The sequence below is a fragment of the Pipra filicauda genome, unplaced genomic scaffold (genome assembly GCF_003945595.2).
Source record: "Pipra filicauda isolate LSUMZ 115617 unplaced genomic scaffold, ASM394559v2 scaffold113_size4260070_pilon, whole genome shotgun sequence".
Lineage (NCBI taxonomy): Eukaryota > Metazoa > Chordata > Aves > Passeriformes > Pipridae > Pipra > Pipra filicauda.
In genome coordinates this window covers 4217377-4239586 of record NW_024103585.1, presented here as the reverse complement: position 1 = coordinate 4239586, position 22210 = coordinate 4217377, and the positions used below count along the sequence as shown (strand labels likewise).

Here is a 22210-nt window from a genome sequence, read left to right as displayed (position 1 = left end):
AACATCCCAAATATACAATGATTTTTTTTAGCTTAAATCAGCAATTAAATAAAATTATTTAAAATACCTCAAGTATACCTTCAGGTATAAAGGTTCTAAAATGATATGTGTATTCATGCCTCTGAAATATTCCCTTTAAGTTTAATTTACCTGTGTTACCAATCTGGTAAAAACAAGGCTAAAGAGGGTGTTTTCCTTCTTCAGTATCTTTTTAACACTTTTTCTTTAGCATTACTGAAAGTTAGCTATACAACTGAACCATCCCTGGAATGCAAGAGTCTTGTATATTGCTTGTTTATTACATAACTTTTTTCCCACATAAACACATCCATCCTACGTTAATTGGGCAGCACAGCCAAGAACAAGTAATTCTTCCAAGAACTCCACCTGCTTAGTAAATTCAGATTTTAAGACAGTGTTCAGGACTATTTTTTCTCCTTAAATTATTCTAACTAGTACAGAGAGTTTAATTCATTGCTTATCTTCCTTCATAAAATTTTGGTATGGGGAGGTGGAAGAGAAAGGCACACTTAAAGTAACTAAGTTTGATAAGGAGTAAGTAATTAAAAAAACAAATAATGGGAACAGAGAGTGAATGTCAAACAGCTTTCTTCCTGGTCAACCTGAATGTAGGTAGCTATGTGTTTCACTGCTAGAAATCTTAAAAAGTGATGATAAAATGTCTGGGAAAAGAAAAACATGACAGTTAAAAAATGGTGTAAATAGTGCTTTCTGGTAGTTTTCTACTCGCACATGCAATTAAAGTACCTACAGGACTGATGCTGCTTTCCAGAACTTTTAAAGACATAAGGGAAAATGGAAGACGTATTTACAAAGTTAAGTTACACTGGGAAACTGTAAATAATCAATCAAGCAGCAGAAAAATTTATATAATATTATGACTTGAGAATGAACATGATGAAATTTAATTAATTAGGGGAAAAGTCTGCTTACATCTGAATTTTTTCCTATAGTTCTTCTTGTCTCTTCTTCTAGTTCCTTTTGTCTCCAAAGGTGGTTGTTCAAAATGCCTTCCTGCAGGGCTCTGGCACTCTTTTCCTGAGAAAGCTGTCTCTGTGTTTCATCACGCTCTTCTTCGACCTACAGTAATACAGTTAAACTATTTGCTGCTTGAGAAAAATCAGAGCTAGCAATATCTTCCCATTCTCCATTTTATTTTTGTAAGTATTTTTGCTTCCCCACAGTTATAATAATCCATCTATAAATTTTCATTTTCTTCTGAAAAATTAAGAAGAAATACAGAATGTTTGGTAGGAATTTAGAAAAATAATTCAAAGTTTGGCTGTACCTGAAATACAAATGAGAAAAAAAAAGAATAGACTTCTTGGAAACCAACTGTTCTCAAAATTTGGCAACAGTTACCCAATGCCTTGTCCATGAACTAAGTACCTCCTTCTTTAGGCATATTGAAACACAACACCAATAAAAAAGAAGCAGGAAATAAGAAGACAAATGTTTAACTGATTATTTAATATACCTGTTTCAAGAGCTTTCTCAGTGTCATTAACTCCATTTCTAAATTTCTTGATTGTAACTCAAGTTGCCGTTTCTCCTCCATCTCTTTACAATATTGCTCTTCTTGCCTTCTGAGTTTTTCTCTTGTTTTCTCATAGAGTGCTTCTACTCTGACCCTCTTTTCCTCTTCTTGTTTCAAAGTAAATCTGGGATTTAACAGAGCAGTTGAGAAACTAAAGAATTGATATAAAAAGTAGATATTCCACATGATGAATTTGTAGAGACAAACCATAAAAATGTTAAATATTGTCAGACTTTATATTTTTACTATAATTTTTAACTTTTTTAAGAATTCTAACTTCATTCCATTATCCATGGTATCAGTTTGATAAGATATGGAAATAAACCACGGAGTGTTTTATCCTTTGTAAGTAAGTTTACATAGGTAAATATACAATAGTACGCAAATTTCTGTAATTTTTAAAGAAGTCATCTTCACATTAGAGACACTTCATTCAAAAGGAGTTTGTTGTCTTTTCAGATCGAAGCATCATAAAACTTTGATTAATATGATTAATATACCTTTTCTTAATATGCTGAGAATTGCCTGCATGTTATGGATTCAGTGATTGCAAGTCATGCTGATGAAGCAGCACATTACTTATCTCTCTGACAGACCCAACAATTTTATAACAAGCCTTTTCTAAGTCTAAAACAGCTGCTGACCACAGAAAGAGCAAGTAGTTTCTATTTACTCCAGAATGAGGTCAGTGTTCAAAAATATATTTAGAAATGCACAGGGTTTAAATTTAATGAGATTAAAAGTAGTTTTGAACCTTGATGGATCTACATCTGGGAAAAACATCAGCAATTTAATTTTGAAGGTAATTCATACTGAAAGCCTTAGGGGATATCAACTTCTTTATTAACTGAAACAATCAGCAACAAACACCAACATGGGAAGAAATGGTCCATGGTGCGTCCACCATCAGTATCCAAACAAAAAAGCAGTTTTGTGTTTCACAATTAATTTTAGTATGTTTTTCTCATATCCCTTGCAACAGTCAACAAGGAAAAAAATAACATAAAGAAAGAGCTGGTAATTGAAAATCTGCTTTAAAAATTCTGCAAAACAAGTATCAGCAGCCATTAATAAATTATTCAGAAGATTGACAGTAACATTTGTATTTCAATGGTTTATATTGCAAGGAAAAAGCTTTACATATTTTAGGGTAATTTCACAAAAGAAAAAATACAGCTTTTACAATTGTAAAGTTAACATCGCTTTGATAATTTATTTAGAACAAAAATATTAGTTATTTGTAATTGATACATATTTGAGAATGTGTTGGCTTTGGCTGGGATATCCCATACTGTATGGCATCAGCATATACAGCAGGTAGAAGAAGGAAGAAGCAGGGGTATATTCAGAGTGATGGTGTTTGTCTTCCCAAGTCACTATGTGTGATGGATCTCCGCTTTCCTGGGGATTGCTGAACACCTGCCTGCCCATAGGAAGCAATGAAGGGATTCCTTGTTTTGCTTTGCTTGTGTGCATGGCTTTTGCTTTCCCTATTAAACTGTCTATATCTCAACCCATGAGTTTCCTCACTTATACCCTTCTGATTCTCTTGCTGATCCCACTGGTGGGGGAGTGAGTGGCTGAGTGGGGCTTGGTTGCCATCTGGGCTTAAACCCTGACAAACTGCTGGAGTCAAATCCAGGCAAACCTAGGACTGGCTTTGTCTTCCACATACCAGAAAGTGCAATGCCTCAAAGCTCAGTTCCATCAGCCTCTCCTCACAGGGCTGCTGTTCCTGCTCCCTGACCAGCTTGGTAGCTCTCTGCTGAATGCACATATATCAATTAAGATCCCTCTTGTACTAGAAGGCCAAAAATTGGACCCAGGGCTCTAGACGCAGTTCAGCAAGTGCTGAGTAAGGGTGGATAATCACTTCCTTCAATCTCCTGTTGCACTCTGTGGACTTACCTGAATTCCTAATATTATACACCAACAGAAGCTGCAAAGACACTAACATACAAAATTTATATAAATCCTCTCTCTTATAAATTTCATTTTCCCATACAAACTCTCTTGTTCTCTTCTCTTGTTGTTCAAAAAAACCCTGAAAACAACTTGCAGAAGATTTTAGATGGAGTTAATATTCAGGCTTTTTTTCCCCCTGACATTATGTCAGTTATAGCATAACTTGCCCAAGAGATTAAAAAAAACCCAAACTCAAAAGACTATAAACTTCTTATCCTACCATATGCATCATCAGCACCTTCTGGCACATTAACACTGATGAGATAACGTTTTCAGGACACAAGGATACATACTTAAGGCTTTGGATATCACTTTTCCATTCCACTTCTTGATGAGCCAATATAGATTTTAAATCTTGAGTCTCTTCTGCTATTAACTGTGATTCTTCCTTTTCACTTTCCAATTTTCTTACTTCTTTACAGACAGCTGTATATCGATTTTTTTCATGTTCTATTATTTGTTCATATTTAAGAAGTATGTTTTGAATTTTCAATAAAATAGCAGAACCTATTTTGAGATAGAAAGATAAAGCTGCACATATGCACGAATACTTTCTAATGTGTAAATTATTTAATTAGGCATAAGTGGTAAAGGTTTGGTAGTGGGAAGACTGCAGGTACTGCAGAGGTCTCTGTGAGAAGAGGCCAGGGGTTGCCTTGTGCCAGGCAGAGACAGTTCCAACGGACCCACTGCAAGGCACAGTTGAGCCTCTCAGTCATCCTGGTGGCACCTCAGGGAAAAATATATTTAGGAGAGGGCAAAACCACCACACAGGTAAAGGAAAAGGGGGGAACAACGCAAACAACAGTGAAAGTCAGTGAAGAATGAGGTGGAAGGAATCTTTAATTTTTTTGGCTTTGTTTCTCACGGTCCAAATTTATTTTAAACTGTAACAAATTAAGTTTTCCCAAGTGGAGTCTGTTTTGCGACAGTAACTGGTAACTGACAGTCCTGCCTTTGTATTGCTCTTCTGGCTTTTTCATCCTATTTTGTCCTATTGAGGAGAGGCAGTGAGAGAGCAGCTGCACAGAAGTTTGGCCCTTAGCCAAGGTTAATTCTTCTTATGACAATTTATTTATATATGCGGGGGTGTGGGTGTGTGTGCTTAAGTAAAGCCATTATTTTGCTGCACTATTTGTGGGGTATGCCGGTTTAGGCTGGGACAGAGTTAATTTTCTTCACAGTGGGATGGGGCTGTGTTCTGGATACATGCTGAACACAGTGTCGATAATACAGAGATTGTTTTCTTATTGCTGAGCAGGGCTTACACAGAGCCAAGGTTTTTCTGCTTCTCCTACCACCCAGTCAGCGAGGAGGCTGGGGGTGCACAAGTTGTTGGGAGGGGACACAGCCAGGACAGCTGACCACAACTGACCAAAAAGATACCCCAGATCCTATGGCATCATGCTCAGCATTTAAAGCTGGGGAAAGAAGAAGGAAGAGAGGGATGTTTCAAATAATGGCATTGTCTTCCCAGGTAGTGAATGTATTAGGAGAAGCTCAACTATACTTTGCAAGAATCTGCTTCTTCAGCTCTGACTAGACAGAGAACCGATGATAAAGTAAAGCAAGTGTACTGACAATGCAGGCAGACATCTCAGGTTAAGGTGACATAATTTCAAATCCTTTGAGACAGTTCTCTACCCATAAAGAAATATTAGACAGCAATATGAAATTAAAATATCTACGAGGGCATGCAAAGAAACCATGTTTTAAAAGAGAAACATGTAACATCTGAAGAAAAAGTGACTTTCAACATACCTGTATGATCCACGCTAAGCTGCTCTAACAGCAGCACAGCCTCTTTGTACGTGGATGTTGGTAACGCGACATCCTCTGAAGCTGTGTCAGATGAGTGAGTTAAATCAAGGTCATCAGTTACATCCATGCCGACCTACAAACAGTATTTTCTGTATACAGCTATATAGTACTGCAGATCCTTACAAATGCATGCATGACTCATTCTCTCATTCACAGTTCATAAACTTAGCTCAAATATGATAAAGGTATACTAGCAGCAATTTGTGCATCTGGTTGATCCCATCTAAGTGATTAAAAGCTGATAAAACTATTTATTAAGAAACTAATTTACAGTACCTTGTTCTTTTCACTTCCTGTTTTTGCTGCAGGTCTGGAAAATAGAAATGTATTTCAGTTCTGGCAGGTTTATCTTGCATTATGAACAATATCAAAGTTGCTCTGAAAACCTAATTTCAGAAGGGAACTAAAGTAAAATTTAATATAAAAATTTTGTTAGATGTAGTTGAATACTGGAAAAAAAATTTGTCTATCATTGTTGCTATTGGAAGACTATTTTTTTCCACAAGATATTAAGCAAATACTTGAAAAAACTGTTCTCTGCACTTCACTCAAAGTGAAAGGAATTGTACAGCTACAGATACACAGACAGACACAGTTATGTGCATTCCCTGTTTAATACCAGAGGTTTAGCTCTCCTCAGTATTGAGACTCTTTTTTCTTACAGGTCAAATGACCATAATTTTGGATTCTCTAGTGTACTCGGGATGGGGTTAATTTTCTTCATAGCAGCCCACACAATGCTGTGTGTTAGATACCTGACCAAAACAGTGTGGACAACACGCCACTGTTTTAGCTATTGCTGAATAGTGCTTGTCAGCAACTTCTGTCTCTCATTTTGCCTCCTATACAACTAAGTTTGAGGTAGGTAAGAAGTCAGGAGGACATACAACTGAAGAAAAAACAACAAAACAAAAAATAAACCCTAAGATGCCTGCAATGAAACAGCAATTTCACTTTTTTATAAGTCTCTCCTCTCCCTTTTTAAAAATATAAAATATTTCTATGTTTATGTACGCACACACTCAGGTAATTATTCACATTTGTGCCCACCGACCTTACAATTAACTTGGCTAGGATGTTCTAAGCACTCTGAGCAAAAGATAAGTGTTTTGGAACACAAAAGGCTTCAGGTCATGTTGTCACATAAAAGAACAAGAACCATTGTACATATCATGTTTACAAAAAACTTCCTTCAGCTTTAGGTCAATTTTTATCATTAAGTAAGTTTTATTTATAACACTTCTTATATTCAGTACCTTTCTTCATCTTGAGATGTTTCACTGAAAGTGCTATCATCCAGTGTTTGAAAATGATTCCCACTGGAAGAGCCCATCTGCTGATTAGCTGTCTGCTTCAAAGTCTGTCTTTTATTCTTCTTTGCAACTTTGGGATTCAGGGCAAATTCACTGCATTAAACAGAAAGAAAAAAACCCCACCAGTTGAGTAATTTTACAGAAAATATTTCTGTGAAACAGCCATACTTAAGATGATGCCCAGAGACAACTGAGACAGAAAAATATCTCCAATAAAACACAGACTTAACCCTAAAGATTGTAAGTATTTAAAAGTATTTAAAAAACCTTCCCAAAGGAATGAGGCAGAAATGTACAACCCGAACTAGATTCAGGAAAGCTGAAATATATCTTATATCCCTATTAAAAGAAGTATCAAGAGCAGAGATTCTTTTGAAGCACAGACAGGAAAATACTCCTGCTTAGTATTACCTAAAAATATCTGTGCTTCCTTCAAATTTTTGAGATTGGTTTGGTAATATCATCTTTTCCCTTTTCCTGATAAAGAGCACCCGAAATTATTGAAAACACCACCTGCATGCAGATCACTTAAAATCACCTGGAAAAGGGAGACAGCAAAATAAACTGCAAGTTCCTACTTGGCTTTTCTGGATAGTTGTTTCCTACAAAAATAACTGTTTTTTTCAGTGTTTGACTCTCATTTTGAAGACTCATTTTGCCTCAACATTATAAGGAAATTCACAGGAATGTGGTTTCTCTTTTTTTTCATTTAATTTTTTTTTTAAAGCAGGCAATAAATTTGAACCTTCATTATGTGCTTAGGTTTCAAAGTTTTTTTTAAACTATTTTTCTTGAATGTTTGTAATGCAGTGGCCTACTCAGTATGGCTTTCAGTACTAAGGACAGTACTTCAACTAGTACAGTATTAGAAAACCTAACAGATACTTGAGTAATGCTGAAAATAAGCATTAGGGATCGTATTTCAGTTTACCCTTTCAGTGGCATTTTAATCAATTTTGACCTCTCCTCAGGTGAAAAATTCTTTTTGTCCTTTTCTTCTGTACTGTTTTCATTCTCCATTTTCAGACAGTCATTCTTTCTTAGAGTAACCTTTTCTTTCATTTCCCTATTAGTAATGTTGCCTGGCGGTGTACTTAATTCAGCAACATCTTCCTGTTTTGCCACCTTCTGCATTTTCAAACATCTTTGTTTGCTTTTTTCCTTCTCAACCTACAAAAAGAAAGGCAAGTTTCATGTATTTCTCAGTATTTCCAGAAAAGAGAAACACAATATCCAAGATTGAATAATTCAGTGTTTACCTCCGAAAGAGCATAAAATGAAAAAAGAAATAATATAGAGAAGTATTTTCACAAAATTACATTACAAAATGTATTGCCACTGAAAGTACTTCGAATTCACCCATGATTCTATGATAGAAGTATAGTCCTTAGAAAGAAAACAATTGTGTATCTTAAAACATGAACAACAAAGAAGTGAAAGCATTACTGATGGATTAAAGAGTTAGAAGGACTGCACAATGTTATAGTTGTAAAAACAGAAAAAAAAATCAAGTGGAAGTGTGCTCAGTTACTGCTTCCTCCATAGGGAATGGGTAGTGTGGCAGGGGAGAAGATTCCAAACCCACAAGCAGAAATAGTTTCACAGCAAACGGGAATTTTACTGAAGGGCAATGAAGACACATCATGCAGAAATCATAGCAAATGAAAAGATTGGTCAAGACCCTGTTCAGAAGCTATTTTCATTCTCTGTGTCAGAATCAGAACTGATTTAATTGTGTGCAGTTCTTTTTATGTCAATTAAATGATAACTACTTACACTGGAATTGAGTGCCACCTACTGTTAAACTGGAAAAATAACGCATTCTGTGTTTTCCAAAAAGGGGTAAAAGGGTGAAAAGGGCAACTCTCTGCTGCTCTCTTTATTCATAAGCATCGTATTGCCATTAAAACCACAACCAATTGGCACAAAGCATCTTCACTTAATGATGAATAGCTAAAGTGAACAGGACCATTGATATAGAGAAAGCCTAAAGAATAAGGAGTAGCAGGTGAACTACCTCTTTTTGCAGCTGTACCTTCTCTTTCTCCAAAGCCAGGAATACTATTTGCAGCATTCCTACCTTACTCTTAAATCTTTCCATATCTTGTTTTAGTTCTTCATCAAGATTCCTTTCCAGAATGCCATAAGATTGCTGAGCATTTGCAAAAAGACTTTCAATTTCTGTTTCTCCCATATTATTATTGTTGATAAGGCAGTCCCTGGGAACATCATCATTAAATCCAGAGTATTTTTCAAGTTTCCTTTCTGTTACAAAAACTGCATTTTCATCACTTGTAGAAACAGCTCTTATTTTAGGAAGAGTATCAGAAATCTCACCCAACATACTTGATTTTAAGCTATGACTCAGGGAGTAAGCAGAACCTTCCTCTGCATTTTCACTACTTGCATTATCATTCTCTTCTGTTTCCATAGCAGGCATTCTCTTTTTCTCTCCTTTTGCCAGAGACACCTTTCTGTTATCCATATTGTTAGTGCCATCTTCTTCATCTCTATTCCGGGTATCTTCCACATTTGCCTTTAAGCTATTTTCATCAGGAAGGACACCAAGACTCGGAATTACAATTTTCATTTGGGGTACTTTTCCATCTAGCATAAGTTTAATATCTCCAAATTCACCTTTGCTTTCTAACTTACTACTTGATTCTGTCACAGGAGAGGAAATAATGCGAGAACTCTTCAGTTTTTCACCAAAGCCATCTTCTGGTATTTCTTTCACATGGGAAGCAGTTTTCCCAGTTTCATTTTCACCAAACAACTGCTTCAGCTCTGCTGTAATGTTTTTAAAATTTGTTTTCAATTCCCTTTTCTCCTTTTCAATCCACAGTTTTTCATATCTTTCTTCCCAAGGTTTCAGACTTAACTCCTTATCAGCACTGTACGATTCCTCATTTTCTGCTAGGGCTTCCTGATGTGAAATTTCTGCTTTGTCAATTTGATTTTCATGTGCTCTTTTTTCTATCAAGTTGGTAGTTTCTAAAATATACTTATCCTTAATAAACAGGTACAGACAAAAAGATTACCAAGAAAAAAAGAAGTTACAGTTAATCTAAGTAATTTCTGTTGCAAACTCATCCTATCACATAACAGAAATAATAGAATCAAGATATTTTTGAAACAATTTTTATAATACAAAGCAAGGGATACTAAATTAACGGTCACTGAATCATCTTTTTCTTAAAAACAGAAGGACTTACTTTAGAGACAACAGTTTTTCTAGATTAGACTTGACTGGACATTAGGGTTACTTTTATCTTCAAGCCTGCCTGCTTTCTGTAACTGGTGGCCTTTGTTAGAAAGCAATTTATTTTTTCATGTTTTATTGCTTTAATACCATTTTTCTTTGTAACTGCCAACATTTTCTCATCCTCCATTCTCCATTGTTTTCTACTGTCTGGCAGTGTATTAGCTAGCTAAGCTAATACACCGTGACAAGCTTTTTACTGTTCACCACACAGAGAATTGGCTAAGGTAGGCCTATTTCTTCAGCCAAGATGCAGAAATTTTAAATTCCAAGGTGCCTTATTTCTCTCTAGAATGCCCTCTGGAAAAAAACCCAAACCTTTCTCAAACACTTACTAACATGGCCAAACAAGCACGTATTTTGCAGAGGCAGAGAAAGCATCAAGAAGGTCACAATATTTAAATTTTTTTATTTCATCCTTCTTTTACCTGGCATGTTTAATCAAACAGATCAGCATATTATATACAAATCTCCCTGTTTACTTGAATGTGCCTTTTGCATAGGGAAAAAAATGAATTTCACTGCATTGTTTCTCAGCACCATGCAAAAGGAAAAACACTGAACAAAATTTAAGCAAACCAGCTGGAAACAAATTAGTGTAACAGCAAATATCTAACTTAATTATAAGGATTTTTCCCCACCATAAGAAGACTGCATCCCACTTTACTTTGGGCTCTAATTTCTACAGGACTTTCCCTTCAGAATTATTCATTGATTGGTAAGTTTTCTTTACATTAGCGTATAATACAATTTACTGATTCAGACTCTAATTCAAAATATTTGGTGTTACATACCCACACCCCATAGTTTTCAAGGGCATCCTTGACATCTTCTTTTTCAGCTGATGATGACATATGAAAGGTAGATCCCGAGTACTCACCTACAGTGAGAAAACAAGTATTTTGATAAACTGTATAACCTAATTCTACTTATTTACACCTAGAGTGCATCTTGTATCATATTAGTGAGACAAATCTTAACACAAAATAACACATCCCCTCTAATTTGTGAGCTCCTAGAGAGAAAATTACCATAATAGAGATTTAAGATGCATCTGTGTGAATTGCTTTCTTCCAGGGCATTTTACCTTTTAATGTATAAAGGAAATTTGCTGGAATTCACTACCAATGGGCACAAGTAAACCAATCTTGTTTCTTAAAGGTGTGTGATCTCAATTTCTCTGACACACTGTGTGCTATACAGTAACTAGTTATGTTCCTCCAGCAATTTTAATTTCCCTATATGCTGTGCACAGAAAATCATGAAAAAAATTAAAGCTTTGAAATCTTATGAGGCCCCAGCTTTACTCTATGCATGAAACAAATCTGTCTTTAGACATGGATTTGGACTGAGTATTTCAAATTGTTGCAGGAGACATGGATGGGACACTAAATAAAATACAGACTTGCGTGACGTTGAGAAACAGTGATCTGAATATTTCACTCATACTGGTGAAAACTGGATTCCACTCTTCCCTTTCTCGGAGTTTCTATATAATATGGGCAGTCACAAACCTCTCAGAAGCAGTCACTCTGTCTAGGCACACTGAACACTTTTAAGTAACAAATATTCAGAAAGAAACAAGTCCCAACACCTCAACTGTGGAATCTAAACACAACAGATGGAGGCTTTTCACTTTAATCACTCTGCACCTCTTGTCCTGCTCCATAATTCTATGATTTCTATGCAACAGCCTTTCTATGCACAAAGTTTCGCTGCTAAAGAGAGACACAATACCCTTCCTACAAGAAAAATTAACAAGACAGAGAAAAATAGGTAGATATTATCATAAAAATACAAAATAAAGGGCACAGTATTAATGAGTCACAGGGCCAATCTCATTTCTGGCATTTTCTGCTTTAGGGGACTACTTTCGAAAGCTTTCATTTCTTGAAGGGGATTACAAGCTTAGAGTTTCAACTCGTATGTCTGAACTGGGAAACCAAGTTCTTCAGTCATTCATACAGGTCTCCTGAAGTTGATTTTAACCCCAAGTTACACAGTGTGAAATAACCTTTTCCTCCCACTTCAGTCACTGCTGGGTAGAATTTCCTAGATTTTTTTGTAGATTTGGTTTTTGAGCATTTCAGCACAAGGTATTTCCCAACACAAAGTAGTCATTAGTTGGCAGCACTTATTTCACAGGTTTGTTATGATGATGTATTGATGACTGTGATGCATTGCAGACAGTGTGACAAATATTAAAGACAATAATAACAGCAATAATTAATAATTATTGAAGGATAATGTTCTATAAGGAACACAGGCACTGCCCTCTTTTTCTTGTTTTCAACATCATAGAGTTAGCTTTAGACAAGCTGTTTGCTGGTGCAGGTGAAGGCTTCGATCAGGAGTAAAAACAAAGAACAGATGTGCTGGTGACCAGGGAGCATTTGTCGATAGCACCATAGAAGTTACTGTAGAGAGTGACATAAATTATAGCAAGACTGCTATAATCAAAAGAAGACAAACTCCTATTCAGTCTTGTTCATCAGTAAAGTCTTCAGTAGCAGCTATTTGAGTCTGAAATCTCAGTCTTCAGATAAGATTTCAGGGTCTCTGGAGCCCATAAGATTTACTTCACATCGGGCTTAATCAATCTTGAAATTTCTCTATAATGGGCACAGAGAAAGGAAAAAGGCAGGAAAGAAAAAAGGCAACAATGTCATTCCATCTTCAAAATTCCAGTTCTCATTGTGTTGGTAATTCTTTTACCAATGATTGGAAAAATAATTAAAAAATAAACTGAAAAAACCCAAGAACTTCTCTCATTAGCTGTTGAAAATAAAATCACTGCTCTTCTTGGAGCAGTGATTAAGGAGTCTATTTTCTGTATTATTGGCAACTGTCTGTGAAAGAGGGATAACTCTTAATTGTTAAGATTTTTTCACTTTTAGCATAGGGAGAAATTTTTAGTTAAAATATTGGTAGAACACTGGTCTGAAGCTTCTGAAGCGCCTGCCATAAAAAAATATTAAAACCTCCCCCCCTCAAGTAAATTAACCAGTATTTTTGACAGTCATTTATTACCAGTATGTATTTTTATTAATTGATATCTCCAGTGGGGTTAAATGAATCTGGCTTTGTGCCTAACACAAATCACTGTGCATACAAAAGATGCAAATTCCCCACCTTTTACTCTGCCCGTTCTCTAGCTGACATTAAAAGATGACTTCTAGTGTTCTTTCCAATTAGTCTTTACCTCTCTGCTGTCTTCTGACATTTCCCTCCTCATAAATTGTCTTACAAAATTACTTTTTCCAGATTAAAGTGCAAAGCAGCTACCTTCCTGCACTGAAAACATGAGAATACCACTACTTAATTTTGACTTAAAAATAGATTTTAAGAAGTTATTACTATGAGTCAGCAACAAAGTAAATAGAATGGGAAATTTCATCTCATTCAACATTTAATTGTGCAAGATACTGTACCTATTTCCCATATTTATTAAATAAACTTGTGAATGATACCACTTAGCCCTTTTAGAGTTAGAAATATTTGTGCTTCAGGAATTGTTATGCTTTGCTGAAGCAATTTAAATTACTTAAATTCAAGTCCAAATATAAACATTTGAAAGAAATTTTCACATGGACTTTTCAATATCTGATCTTCAAGATAACACATGGGTAAAAACCAACATGACAAATGATTAAAGACACACAGGAAAAATAGCTGACCTGAAATGAGCTATGGAAAGGCAGTCTTTCAGAATCACAGAATCAAGAATCAACCAGATTGGAAAAGACCTCTGAGATCATCGAGTCCAACCTATGACCACATTGTCAACGAGATGACAGCACTAAGTGCCACATTCAATCTTTTCTTAAACATCTTCAGGGACAGTGACTCCACCACTTCCCTGGACAGCCCATTCCAATGCCCAGTCATTCTCTCTATAAAGAACTTCTTCCTGAAGTCTAACCTAAATTTCCCCTGGCGCAGCTTAAGACTTCGTCCACTTGTCCTATTGCTAGCTGCCTGGGAGAAGAGACCAACACCCACCTGGCTACAACCTGCCTTCAGTGCTTGTAATATGAAAAAATAGTATGCAAATTGGAAGGAAAGCAAACTTCAGGACTGCCTGAAAAAGGGAGATGACAGCATGAATGCTGGAGGAAGCCTATGTCATGAAAGGGTATTTAGTGTTGAATGGCAGACTACAGGAGGGACCAAACACATATATGGGTGCATATTGCAGCAGACCACCTGCTTCCAGAACACTCTGCTAGAAACATTAATTTAATATCAGGAAAAAAATTGCAAGTACAATGTGTCTGTCCATAAAAGAACATTACAAACAGATTGTTACGATACCTTCAATGTCCTCGGCATCTTCTAAACCAAATTCCTGCAACAGATCTGCCAAACACAAAACAGATGCCTCACTAAATACTCCTAAAAAATTATGAAGCTAAATCCAAAACCACTTGAAGAGAACATTACCTGATTTCTGCTGTCTGTTTTTAGGAGAGGTTTCATTCATTTCCAAAGCAGATTTGGAAGTCTTCAGCTATGAAAGACAATTCAATGATAAAACACCAAATTCAAAGTAACTACATACTACTTAATGAGCAGAATAAGTAGTTAGTCTGATATGAAAAAATACTCACCCGTGAATTGTTGGGTTTCTCAAAAAAACCTGGAGGTGAAAAATGTTTTGGAAAACGTTATTTAATTGTGGGTATCTTTTACTCCATTCAACATCGGTGGTTTCTACAACTAAGCAGAAACAAGTCACAAGCATTATTTCATCAAGATTACAATACCTAACATTCAATTTACCTCATCACGCAGCACTTGCATTAGGATACAAGAAAAGAACAATGCATATTTCCCATCATGCACCTTGGATTTAAAAAATAATTATCACAGAACTAAGACAATTTATGTGAAGCAATAAGGTCACGTTTGTTAACAGAACAAGATCAAAATATTTATAGTTCTTTTGAGGAACTGAATCCTGTTTTCTAAAATGATTATTTCAAAAGCCAAAGCTGGTCTGCTGCAATGAATGATCATAAAACAGCATTATGACTGTGATTATTCTACAAGTGCTTAATATTGAGGAGCATTTTTCTTTCCATTGAAAGCAGGGATGCAGACACAGAAACCTCATACATGTTTAACAAGGTAAAAGCAAGGCAGCCCTCATCAGATTGTTGTGGGAACAATAGAAACAAATGTTGTTTAGTTGTAATCTACATTTATAGCACAGTTCCAAATACTATTTTTTTTTAATTTTGCCCAACATTGAATCATTTCCAAACCCACAGAATCTACTGCCCCACCTATATTTCTCAAATGCTCTGTGTTAGTCATCTTACAGACATCTTTGAGTCCTCTCACAAAATAAGTGTATGAAATATTACTAAACATGGCTCCACGGCAAAAATTTTGTATTTAAAAAAAAAACCAAACTAACATTAAAAAACAGCATTTGATTTCACTAAACCTGGTCATCTAGCAGGATGGAAAGACCTTAGCAAGATTACCATAATAACCTTTTACCCTCTTTTCACACTGATGTCTTAGTAGAATCATGCAAAGCAGACTTCCACAACAAATACTTAACAACTACATTTCAAGCTCCTGAGAGTTCATAATATTTTGCTCAAGATGCTCAGGAGACAGTGTCACAAACTACAGGCAGAAATCCTCAGCAACAAAACATGAACTTTTAGTCCTATTTTAGCCCCTACGTACAGTACAATCAATAAAAAGCTATCAAAAGTTGAGCTAGGAGGAAAAAAAAATGCTTAGCCAGATCACAGTTGTCTTCCACTGCATTATCATCCAAGAAAGTTAAATGTTCAGAAAGGGTCAATCCTAAACCACATACACTTTCATCACTATGCAACAAGAACTTGAACCAAAAAAATTAGAAACACGTCCAAATAACACACGTAACGCAAACAACTTCCTCTGCAAACTGGTCAGCAAGCGCTGTGATAAGGCATTAATTAACAGTAAGCATTTCACAGGTATAGCTCACATCCACATCATGACAGCACTTGAAAGGCAGACACTCATACAAGTTCACTTCAGCCTATAAAAGCTTACAGACAAACACTAGGCCACCAGGAAGTTACCATTGTTGTGTTCCCCTGAAACAATAAGGGAGCATACTCCATGTCTCTCTGCAGCTGGGAGCAACATACTGGATGATACTTTTCTCAGACTTTGAGAATCTGCCTGTGTAACCCAAAACACATGAATGAGAACTGGTACAAATGCATTTTCAATCATTTCTACGCAAAAAGTTGCTGCTTAAGTCAAATTGTGTAGCATGACATCAAGTATATTAGAGATACAAAAACTTTTTATTGTAGCCTTGGAAAGGACACATCAAGACATAGTATACTGGAAAATCACAGCAGTTGTGTCTGTTTCCAGATCTTAGGCAAAACCTTCACAACTCATCTAAACTATTCTGTCACACTGACAAACTGGACAGCCACAGAAGAGAATTAATGTGGTAACTCAAGATGCAGACTGTGAACCAATAGCTGCAGGTCTGCAGTGAACCAATATTTCCACTGAAGTTGTACCTGACATTCAAGTTTGTGCTGATGTTCCCTAGGCATGTATCCTGCAGTAGTGAGTGAACACAGCGCGACTCTCAGTCATAAGGGTCATTTGGGCTGGTCAAAGACTAGCAAGGCAAAACTTACAGCTACCTTAAAAATAATAACATTTTAGTCTTGTAGTTTTAAGAAAGGCATGGGAGGACTTCATTTTTCCTCATAAGAAAAGCCAGAGTGGCGTAGCTGTAGACGCTGCTCATTACCATGAATAGAAAGAACTAAAAAGGAAAACACAGCCAGCATATGTGGTGTCTCTGTTGAACATAACTTTCAAAAAGGGCCAGAGTACACTACAAGAGGTGGAGAGGATCTATTCAGAGGCAGGTAACTGTCTAGGTTGTAGACCGCAGAGGCAACTGCTGATCAGGTCAGAAGACTAGAGCTGTATGGTGAAAAAGCATCAATCCTACCAGCCTCTGGGAAAAGGTCAGAGTATTTTAAGCAACAAGGAAGTTCACTACTTCAATATTATATTAGAAACCGAACTCAGAGGCCAGTTGCTATGAGACACAAGCCATTGGCTTGACCTAACTTCACCCCAATCCTAACTGAACAGCTGACCTAGAACAGAAATATTTAAAGGGTCCCCCAGTTACAAACATATGGAAAAAGCAGGAAAAGAGGAAATAAGCCTTATCAACAGTAGAGCTCAAGCCAAAAGCAAGCTCTCAAGTGCTTCTGGATCTTACTCCTATCCCCCTGCAGTGGGAACACCCATGTCCTTCACACAAAGTACCTCAGAATCCCAGGGAGATTCAGCATCTTCCTCTTGCTCTGCTCCCACTGCTGGCAGGGCACCTACAAATCAAGTAAGAAGTGAGATGCTTGAGTGCTTACATTTCCACTCTGTTTTTCCCCATCAGTCAAGCCTTGCATCCAAAAGATGCAGGTTATATTGCTGAGGACAAACTAAGAAGTGAGTTTTATTCAAGAGTGTGGGAAGATGGCTGGTGGTAAAAATTAGAGGAAACTGATGAGTTATATTCACATCCTCACAGAAGTTATAACAGTATGGAAATTATGGGGTAAAATAGCAGCTGCTATTCCCTCAATGGAATGCAGTTGGCATGTTCCATGATGATTCCCCACACAACAGTAACCACTTGCTAAGACGGATGGAACGGAAGGTGGAGTGGAGTGGAGACGCCACGGCCAGGCTCTGTGGAAATCCCTGCAGGGAAGGAAACTCAGTGGCACTTTGCAGCTGATAACCCACATAGCACCTGTCAAGGAAGACAGAAGATGTCCTGCTGCTGAGCCAACAACTATGGCAAAATCTCTTTCCTCAGATGAACTTGGTTCATTAAAGCCTAATTATAATATTAACACACACCTCCATCCCAAAGTTATCCACCTCCAAGGTATGACCACTCCCCCCTGGGTATGTGCTCTGTATTTTTTGACTGTATCTTTAAAAGCAAAGCAAGAGAATTTTACACCAGTCAGTAACAAAGGTATTTAGGACTAAAGTCACTCAAGTTTCACCTAAACCTAAAGCAGTAAAAGAAAGCTGAGAATGCAGGAACAGTTAGGGAAGACTCCGTCGTAACTGATGGGATCAGTTGATGGGCTGAACCTGTAGGGAGCCTGTTGGGTAAGAACTGCACTCTACACGCACTGCATACTTTTACTGGGATTAGAGCTTGTTTGTGTATTGCTTTAAAAGCATCTCTGCAGTCAGATACTATCACCAGCGATCCTTGAACCTTAACCTATCACAATTTTGTATTAATAAAGAGTGTTGTTCTGCAAACTGTTCGAGTGAGTCCTTCACAGGTGCTGGCAGTTGCTGGCAGTGAGTAAGACACTTGAATAAACTGGGAAGACCCACTGAGGGGTCTCCCTTATGCTGTTGGCTGAGCCCCCTGAAATGGGCAGTCGAATTGCCCTATGATCCAGCAGGACTGTTCGGTGATGGGTCTCCATAACAGGACAAAGTTGGGCACAAGGGTCTCGGCTTTCCTGGGGTGCTGACAGATAAACAAATCACTGAGGGTTAAGGAAATCTCCCCACACTAAGGGTCGAGAAAATCTCCCCTTTTCATGTGATAGAGTTTCTTCACACACAGACACTTCATGGTATGTCCCTTACATAGCCAGTTCCTTTTCCTTCCTTTCCAGCAGAAGATGGCTATGCACAACAGCTGACACAGTTACAGGCAATATCCAACTCGTTTGAGTAACATTCAGAAAGGGATTCCAGTTTGCTGCAGTCCTGTTGTGTGCAGAGTTTAGGTCACCTCTCTGCAGCCTACAGCTCCAGATTTTGGCATTTACTATCACTTTCCACTGTACAGGGGTGCCACAGAAACACTATCCAAAGCATCCTCACACTAACATCACTGAAGTCACCAAGAGACAACGTTTCTTTTGTAGAACTACCAGGAAAGATCTTCCTTGACAGAGTTGTTACACTGCACCTTCCCAGAAGCTGGACACCTAAGCACTGCCTTTTAAAAACAGAGTAGAGGCTCACAGCTCAAACACTTACCCAAAGACACAAAAGCCGTTTGTATAGAGGATTAAAATTCAAACCTCTTCTCCAGTGAGATGATTGTAATGTTCAGTCTCAGTGGGTTCCTGGCCAGATTGTACTATCTTATTTCTCCATTTTAAGTGACTCCATTAGGTAAAACAGATTCAGGATTCAGCTGTGTAGATACATATACACAAAGAAGGGCAAAGGAGCTGGAGACCAGTAAGGGCACCCACCCCAGAAGAAGCAACTGCTGGTTCCAGCCTGGACTCTGACTACTCACACCATGCCAAAATGCATGCCTATGGTAAAATGCATACAGACAGATGAGCATGTAGAGACACAACAGTTGAATACAGCAGGTTCTGCCAGGCAGGCCCCATGTAGCATTTGATCACCAGCTACACGTGCTCTGGTAACACCTATCACACCAAGCTACTCTCTGAAGATGGACAGTGGAAACGATGCCTTCCCTTCCTGCACTCAGACCTCAGGTAAGTACCAAAGTGCTCAACTCTGACCAGGCTGGTAATGTTTTCAAGCATAGACAAGTGTGGCGTTGGAGAAACCCTCTACTTTTTAAAACTGGACAAGGTGAGGCACTGGAACAGAAGAGAGTGCTCTCAGCTTGACTCCAATCTTTCCCAGGCTTGAGCCAAGAGCAATCCCAGCTTGTCAATCTGACAGTACCGGCCAGAAAAATGGGAATACTACTGTCACACACAAGACACTCTAGTCCTCCTCCTCTTTTTTGCCTGCTCATTTTGTTCAGATCACTTCAGAAGGAACAAAGCAAGAAATCAAGAATGGCACTTGGTTCTGTAGAAATACAGAAACAGAAATACATTTCCAGAAGAATTTGTAAAAGAAAGCTAGAACTCCTCTCCCTAGGAAGGCTTTCTGCCTAAATGGTAACTCTTTCTCAAAGGCAGTTTCAATGCTTTCCCTCCCCTGCATAGCAAGAGATGTTCTCAGCCTTGCTCTCTGGTATGCAGAGATACAGGGTACAAGGCCTCCTTGGGCCAGAGAGGGTGGGGGAGAGAGAAGATACAAAAAGCATTGGAGGAGATGGGGCATTCCCTGTGCCCGGAGGCCCTGATGCATGCAACATTGTAAAAAAGTGGTCCTTGCATCTGAAATAAACCTTTTTATTAATCCTTCCACTGCCTTGGCATTCTTGGGAAGAATACCTGCATATGTTTACCTCACACTTCATATAGAATTGCTTGGAATACAGTGCTACAATTTCAGTTCTTCAAGAATGAACGAAAAAGAACAAAAGCTGCTTTCTTTCTCTGCCAATACCCAATGGGATTCACAGGCAAGGGAAAATTTCGCTATCTCAGAAGTTAATCACCATTTTAGTTAATTTCTCTCACCCAAGTTGTCTTTTGAAGCATTGTGGACTTCACAGATATCATTACAAACAGAATTTTTCACATCCTCAGCAACTAGCTTTTCGCCACTGTCTTCCTTCTCCTGCTTCTCAACTTCTTCTTCCTGTTCAGGTGATTCTTCCTAAAAGAGATCAACTAAAGCAGCTGAAAAGAACAGAAATAAGCATTGTCTTTGCTGTTCCTCCATCAGCAATTCCTCAGGTCAGCCTACCTCTAGCTTCATTAAGTTATGTCATTCTGGAACATATGCCTTTTCTTCCTCTACTTTGCTCCAAGGAAAATCACTAGCTTCCTGCTCTCAATCTTATGCAAATTTCTTTTTGTTTCCTCACTTTCAGCCATCGCACCATGCATTTTCCTAAACAGCAGTAAATCTTCACAGATAAAAACTGTACATAGAACTGAGAAAATTCTAACTGATTCCAGAGTCTACTGCCTATTCTTTTTCCTGCAAAACCATATTCTTATAACAAAGAAACCGTTTTGGCTAGGAGTAAGACATTATCTAACATTAAAAATGGATGATCGAAAGATGCATATATGTGAAGAATACATATTAACAGAAATCCAGTTTACCATTTGTTTCTTACCTATATTACCCTTAGGAAATATCCTTGTGATTGAATCATCCCTATATACTTACTTTGCTGCTCGAATGAAATGCTCTCAAATTTTCTTCATATCTATTTAAGTGCAAGTTTTCACTTTCTTGCTTCAGTGGTTCACAGATTTTATCACCTACTCCTTCATATTGCTCTTCTTCAGTATCTTCATCACTCACACGTTCAAGAATGGCAGAGCTTGGTCTTTCACTTTCAAGTCCTGGATTTTTTGCTGCTGACCAAGAATTATTACCACTTTCAAAGTCATCACTGAAGCTTGACTTTTTCTCCTTAAGACCACAACTATTTGAGAGAGGGGGAGGCATCTCTTTTTTCCCATCTGTCATTTCAGAGTCTGCAAAACAGAAGTCAGCATTTCTGTGAAACTTCTCCTGAATCATGCTTTTCCTGTTCCAACTTTCTTGTGTATCTTGAAGATTATTTAGATTTTGAAAGACAGCTTGTTTTGGTACTGATTTGCAAGATACTTCATTATTCATGAACTTTGGAGACATCGATGTTTTATTTTCTAGCAACCTTTCATAACACCCAGCTATGAAAGACACAGCAGTATCAACAGATTCCTCCCGCTTTTCATCATGTTCTTTACTTATTTTATCATCAATGGAGATAGTGCCAGCTCCACACTGAGCTTCCTCTTCATACTTAGCTTTACTAATATACTCTAACTTCCCATTAATTTCCCCTTTAGGTTCCGTTTTTTTCCCCTGCTCCTCTTCCAGTATTTCACTAGACTGAGCTTCTTCATCTTCCAGCTCTTCCTCCTCCTCTCCATCTTCAGTAAAATCTTCATCATCATCCTCCTCTTCCTCCTCGTAATCTTCATCACCATCTCCATTATGATTTTCATCATCATTTTCCTCCTCCTCCTCCTCTTCTTCCTCCTCCTCCAATTCTTCTTCCTCCAGGTTGCTTGCAGCTGAGACATCTTGATTAAACAATTCCTCACTGTCTCCTTTGTTCAGGTTTGCATCTGATGGGATTCGCTGTTTGAGACTTTTCTTTGGTGACTTAGGACTTTCAATTCTAGAACCACCATCATCATCTTAAAGCACAAGAAAAGGGAAAATGCATGTGAACAGGAGTTAAGTAAACAGCAATGTTATCAGATTAATGCACAGGAGAGGAGCCATCTAGGAATGTCTGGAAACAGAGACAGATAAGGTTGGGTAGGATGGAGGATGGACTTTATGAGGGAAAAAGGCTTAATG

General features: G+C 37.7%; 1 protein-coding gene across 6 annotated transcripts in view; it reads right to left on the bottom strand.

The window, feature by feature from the left end:
* ANKRD26 (ankyrin repeat domain 26) overlaps positions 1-22210 on the bottom strand; it is a 53594-nt gene that overhangs the window by 18317 nt on the left and 13067 nt on the right. For 4 of the 6 annotated variants that reach the window (XM_027731083.2, XM_027731077.2, XM_027731078.2 and 1 more), the window contains 16 exons: positions 21020-22044; positions 20359-20497; positions 17240-17301; positions 16009-16111; positions 14530-14558; positions 14363-14429; positions 14234-14278; positions 10714-10799; positions 8675-9667; positions 7589-7827; positions 6601-6750; positions 5621-5654; positions 5285-5417; positions 3817-4030; positions 1499-1682; positions 955-1101 (listed from right to left, as the gene is read on the bottom strand). In XM_027731083.2, coding sequence (XP_027586884.2) covers positions 955-1101; positions 1499-1682; positions 3817-4030; positions 5285-5417; positions 5621-5654; positions 6601-6750; positions 7589-7827; positions 8675-9667; positions 10714-10799; positions 14234-14278; positions 14363-14429; positions 14530-14558; positions 16009-16111; positions 17240-17301; positions 20359-20497; positions 21020-22044 — 3650 coding nt within the window. The remainder of the gene's footprint in view (positions 1-954; positions 1102-1498; positions 1683-3816; positions 4031-5284; positions 5418-5620; positions 5655-6600; positions 6751-7588; positions 7828-8674; positions 9668-10713; positions 10800-14233; positions 14279-14362; positions 14430-14529; positions 14559-16008; positions 16112-17239; positions 17302-20358; positions 20498-21019; positions 22045-22210) is intronic. The other 2 variants (XM_027731082.2, XM_027731084.2) reach the window with 2 other exon arrangements.